General features: G+C 47.6%; 1 protein-coding gene and 2 long non-coding RNA genes across 6 annotated transcripts; 1 reads left to right on the top strand and 2 right to left on the bottom strand.

Annotated features, from left to right (window-relative positions):
* Nucleotides 1-23: 23 nt before the first annotated feature.
* Nucleotides 24-903, bottom strand: LOC139025302 (uncharacterized). 4 transcript variants are annotated; one of them, XR_011476865.1, is made up of 6 exons: nucleotides 847-903; nucleotides 731-788; nucleotides 616-671; nucleotides 530-557; nucleotides 411-474; nucleotides 24-295 (listed from the first exon to the last, which is right to left on the bottom strand). It is a non-coding gene; the product is annotated as an uncharacterized lncRNA (long non-coding RNA). The 4 variants fall into 4 exon arrangements; XR_011476862.1 differs by lacking the exon at nucleotides 530-557 and having other exon boundaries at nucleotides 411-446; XR_011476863.1 differs by lacking the exons at nucleotides 530-557; nucleotides 847-903 and having other exon boundaries at nucleotides 411-446; nucleotides 616-704; nucleotides 741-825.
* A 146-nt stretch (nucleotides 904-1,049) lies between these two features.
* Nucleotides 1,050-3,174, bottom strand: nrbf2b (nuclear receptor binding factor 2b). The gene is made up of 3 exons (XM_024141293.2): nucleotides 3,101-3,174; nucleotides 2,228-2,266; nucleotides 1,050-1,836 (listed from the first exon to the last, which is right to left on the bottom strand). Exons 2-3 carry the CDS (start codon nucleotides 2,249-2,251, stop codon nucleotides 1,222-1,224), a joined length of 639 nt encoding a protein of 212 aa, XP_023997061.1. The 5' UTR covers nucleotides 2,252-2,266; nucleotides 3,101-3,174; the 3' UTR covers nucleotides 1,050-1,221.
* On the top strand, nucleotides 3,119-4,182 carry LOC139025303 (uncharacterized). The gene is made up of 2 exons (XR_011476866.1): nucleotides 3,119-3,198; nucleotides 4,034-4,182. It is a non-coding gene; the product is annotated as an uncharacterized lncRNA (long non-coding RNA).
* Nucleotides 4,183-5,494: the final 1,312 nt, after the last annotated feature.

The raw sequence follows: 5,494 nt of genomic DNA, 5'->3' as shown, positions 1-5,494 counted from the left end.
AAGACAAAGTTGTTAAGGTCATAGTTCTGTCTGTCTCCTCAGTGTCTCTATCAGTGGGTACTACATCTCGTTCACACACACACACACACACACACACAACGACACAACAAACTCTTTGCAGAAATTGTGCCTTTGAAAATGTCTGAAATGAAGTGACTATCTACAGTGATCTCCCTGCTTTGATAACAGGCCTCTATCTGGAGGCCTGACTGGTACGATACCCACACAGGGACGACCCTCTGATACCCACCAGGGACGACCCTCTGACTCTCTGATACCCACCAGGGACGACCCTCTGATACCCACAGGGACGACATCGACCTGACTGATACCCCCCAGGGACGACCCTCTGACTCTCTGATACCCACCAAGGGACGACCCCTCTGACTCTCTGATACCCACCAGGGAACGACCCTCTGATACCCACCAGGGACGACCCTCTGACTCTCTGATACCCACCAGGGACGACTCTGACTCTGATACCCACAGGGACGACCTCTCTGACTCTCTGATACCCACCAGGGACGACTCGACTCTGATACCCACCAGGGACGACCCTCTGATACCCACCAGGAGACGACCCTCTGATACCGACCCACCAGGGACGACTCTGACCTCTGATACCCACCAGGGACGACCCTCTGACTCTCTGATACCCACCAGGGACGACTCTCGATACCCACCAGGGACGACCCTCTGACTCTCTGATACCACCAGGGACGACTCTGACCTCCTGATACCACCAGGGACGACCCTCTGACTCTCTGATACCCACCAGGGACGACCCTCTGACTCTCTGATACCCACCAGGGACGACCCTCTGACCCTACTGATACCCACAGGGACACCTCTATCTGATACCCACCAGGGACGACCCTCTGACTCTCTGATACCCACCAGGACGACCCTCTCTGATACCCACCAGGGACGACCCTCTGACTCTCTGATACCCACCAGGGACGACCCTCTGACTCTCTGATACCCACCAGGGACGACCCTCTGACTCTCTGATACCACCAGGGACGACATACTGACCCACCAAGAGGCGACTGTGACCATGTGTGGTTGCTATCTAGTGCCTGAGGCCACCAACCAATCAAACACTTTTATTGAGATTAGCCAGCTTCCAGTCTAGTCTGGACAGTCTCTCTGTAGAGAGGCTTCCTTTAGTTAGTTAGTACTGGGCTGGCTGGCGTCTCTCTGTAGACAGGCTTCCTTTAGTTAGTTAGTACTGGGCTGGCTGGCGTCTCTGTCCAGCAGCGCCTGCAGTTCGTGCTGGATGTCCTCGGGGAGCTCCAGGGCAGGCAGGTCGTCCAGACAGATGTCCTGAGTGGGCATCTCCAGAGGGGGCAGGTTAGGTATGGAGATGTTCTTCCTGTCCTCTGACTGGGGCAGAACCCACAGCTCGGATTTCTCCAGTAAGTCCGTGTCCGCTGCGTCCCGCTTCAGCCGGGTGTTCTCCCCTCGCAGGCGCTGGTTGTCCAGGGTCAGTTTCTCGTTCTCTCCCAGCAGATGATCTATGTGGCGCCGCAGGTTGGCGATAGTGGTCTGCTGCTCCTCCAGACGCGTCTTATCGTCCTTGTGGGCCTTGCTGCCGGGGCAGGGTGTGGGGGGAGGGGGGGAGCCCTTGTTCTTCAGGAGGTACAGCCAGGTGTCGTACTCCCTCTCTGGGTGGCGGGGGGGCTCGTTGGTCACCAGGCCGGGGGGCTGGTCGGTGGAGGGGTGGCTCTGAAGGACCATGGGCTTGCCCTCCTGTCTGGTCCTCTTCCACTTCTCCTCAATAAGCCGCTGCTGCTTCACGTGGCTGTCCCTCTGGAGCGCCATGGACAAACCAGCCTGGAGGAGACAGACAGGCCTCAGGCACAACATGACTCAACACCTCCCTACGACTAACATGACTCAACACCTCGCTACAACTAACATGACTCAACACCTCCCTACGACTAACATGACTCAACACCTCCCTACGACTAACACGACTCAACACCTCGCTACGACTAACATGACTCAACACCTCGCTACGACTAACATGACTCAACACCTCGCTACGACTACAACATGGTATGCTTTATTCAAATAACCAAAGACAGAAGTAAATATTGGTCAATATTGACGGACGTTTGGTCAATATTGACGGACAGCAGCCCAGCAGGACATGACGGAGGTCTGAGTGACATTCCCTCCATCCCTCCCACAACACACAACACCCTACTGAACCCAGTCTCACCTGTTCACACTCTGTTAACTTCATGGCTTCCCTCAGCAGCTCTGCAACACAAATGACATACTAGGCTGATATTAAACATAATATATTATGACTGCATTATAACAGCATACAGTCTTTCTGTGCAGAATGACATTCAGATCACCCAGCTAGCTTCTACTTGTAGCTTCTTTATTAGTGTTGCAAACAGAGCAGACAACACCTCTCACTATCTGGTACATCTCTATGTAGTCTTTAGTCCCGTATATAGCCTGTCAGACGCCGGCCCCGTAGACAGTCTGTCTGTTAGCTGGTAAAAGACAGTCTGTTAGACAGTAGACAGTCTGTTAGCTGATAAAAGACAGTCTGTTAGACAGTAGACAGTCTGTTAGCTGGTAAAAGACAGTCTGTAGACGAGTCTTTAGCTGATAAAACTGTCTATGTCTGTAGTTAGCTGGTAAAACTTTTGTATCACATCAGATTCTCCTAGGGCATGTTTATTTTGCCCTGATGTCCCTGGAGACTGAACTGGCACACAGAGAGGACACTGAACCCTAAACCCTCCACTAAACACTCCTAACGTGACTCCACCGCGCCCAGAAGGCCACTCCACCTCGCCGCAGGAAATAGTTATTCTCCTGGTGACGACTGAGCAAATAGGTTTAATCACAAGATCACAATCTGTTAAAGCTCTGACATCTGTAAAGGGAAGGTGAGGAAGTGGGTTGTGTGCCAGTTGTTTCAGTCTGACAGTAATTAATAGTCAAAATGTAACTCAATGTCAATTACATCATGGAAAAAGAACCAAAAACAGGAAATACAGAATGTGGCGATCTCTAAGATGTATCATTATTCACAGAATGGTGAAAGAAAACAAGTTCAGTAGACTGATGACACCACTGCAGCTTTCCCATGGCAGGAAATAGCTTCTTCATATTTACCAGCTGCCAACAAACGGTCTGCCTTCCTGGACTGCTATGGGCCTGAGAGGAGATGTGGTGGGAGATTAAGGATTTATGCTTTTGAGAGCGATCTCATATTAGCCTTATCGTCTTACCTACAAATGCACAAATCCTGCCCTGCAGATAAGACGGTAAAGTACTTCTACACCCTAGAAGTGCTGGCAGAGACGCTATCAGAAGGGTCTCCTATCTGAGAAGTCCAGCAGTCCTCATTTCATGTCTGCACAATTGGAAAAGGTGTACATATATGTGAAAATGTTACTTCCTGTCAGAACGAAACAAAATAGCGTTACCTTGATGTTGGTAAAGTGCTGTCATTTAAAGGATTGACTATTATATTCTTAGCTATGAGTCTAACTAACTAATAAAAGTAAAGCATGGATAAAAGGGCTATCTTTGGCTTTTCTCGTCTGGTTCCTCTTTCACAATATGTTTACTTCTTTAGTTAGCTAGCTGCCTACTGCTGTTACATATATATAACGTTAGCTAGCTAGATACATGATTGACCTACTCCAGAATAAAGCTTTAACTAGGTGAGCTATCATGTATGGAGGAAGCTTATTTAGCTAGCTACCGTTGCCTAGCTAGTTGACTAGCTACAATCTTAGCTGGCCAGTTAGCTAAGTTAAATACAGCCAAAACCACAACATATCTGGCTAGATAACAAACCGTGGCACTTTGCATTGGACATGAGAACAATCTAGGAGGCCACATAGATAAGTGGCATAAACACTGAGGTCAATCACCCCTGCTTTGTTTCGAGGATAACATCAAGGGCTAACGTTGGCTGGCTAGGGATGTTGTTAGCTAGCTAGCCTYTTAGCCTACTAGATATTGCAACATCAACAGAAACTTACGAGGTTAAGAGGACTGTCCACTACCTCCATATTCTTCAACAGTAGAAACTACATGAAACGTCTTGTAGTCCCTCGCAGTCGGTCATCGGTGCTACTGTTTTATTCCGAGACCAAATATTCTGGTTAAACCGGGCTGCTAAAATTAGAAAACGGTTAAAAATACAGGACAACTAGCTAGATAGCCAGCTAAACAAGGTCATGCCTAGATGGGATACAGCGTTTGTCAAATTGTCGTTAGAAGTATATTGACATTTTTTGCATTGTAGCTAAACCTACCTCTTTTCCTAGCCTTAACCTAATTATCCTAACCTGCGTCGTTAATTATCCTAAACTGCGTAATAAATTATTCTAAACCTACTACGAAAAGTAKATTTTGACAAAAGCTGTATACTTTCTAGACTCAACCGCTAAACAAGGACACATAACGTGATGACGTTCCTATATTCTCGGCGTAATTTCTTCATTTCCGTTTTTGACGGCGACAACACAGATAGAACAATGAGACAGATATTTCACCGGATGTATAAATATGAAGAATCCGTTTGGCTTTTCCACTCACTACCAAATATGGTGATGATAGGAYGCRTAGTGGCCGGSAGTGGGAGAAGATTGAGTGAGATGGATTTTGGCCGACATTCTGAAAATGTTCTCATCAATTAAACATTCSTGATCTKRWTACAGTGTTCATTTTTCCAAAAGTATAAATCTGTAACAAACAGAGTGGACTGCGTTTTGTAGACTTTACCCAAAGTTTCAAGAAAGTTATTTAGGAGAACAAGGGCAAATTGAGTTATTGCACACGCGCACTTCACAGAATAGGCGTTCCCTAACTCAAATATGCAAATAAATGATAGAACSCGCCAAAAGGATCTCACTAGCTCGTGCTTGGCTCTGCCCACCTCCTTGTTTGTTCCGCCCACTATGAATCATTTGCTCCCATTGGAAACGAAAGTCTCTGGTCTATCTTGGGTTAGTTATGAAAATCTTTGGCTACAATCCAACATCTCACCACTAGAGGGAAACTGTGATTTATCAACATGTTGCCTGGTGTACTAAAGCAAAGATGGTCTATTATATTGACAAGATATTTGAGTGACCGCTCTGACTGCTCTAACAATGGAAATCCATGTCCTCGAGATGGAAGGCAGGCGGTAGGACACGAGATCAGGTGGGACCATTCTAGCCAATAAGAGGGAGATATCATGTGAACAACAGGCCATAGACATATATGGAGGGCTCATCTTTGTATCTGTGCCATTATTGAGTACCCCATTATGACTCACCCGGCGTGACGTTTTGATAAGGTCTGTGTTTGGTGGCGCTCACCCGCGGTGTTACGTTTTGATAAGGTCTGTGTTTGGTGCAGGCTCACCCCGGCGTGACGTTTTAATAAGGTCTGTGTTTGGTGCGAGATCCCCCCGTCTGACGTTTTGATAAGGTCTGTGTTTGGAGAGGCTCACCCCGGTGGTTAC

Source organism: Salvelinus sp. IW2-2015, unplaced genomic scaffold, assembly GCF_002910315.2.
Source record: "Salvelinus sp. IW2-2015 unplaced genomic scaffold, ASM291031v2 Un_scaffold2484, whole genome shotgun sequence".
Lineage (NCBI taxonomy): Eukaryota > Metazoa > Chordata > Actinopteri > Salmoniformes > Salmonidae > Salvelinus > Salvelinus sp. IW2-2015.
This window is presented reverse-complemented; position numbering and strand designations above follow the sequence as displayed.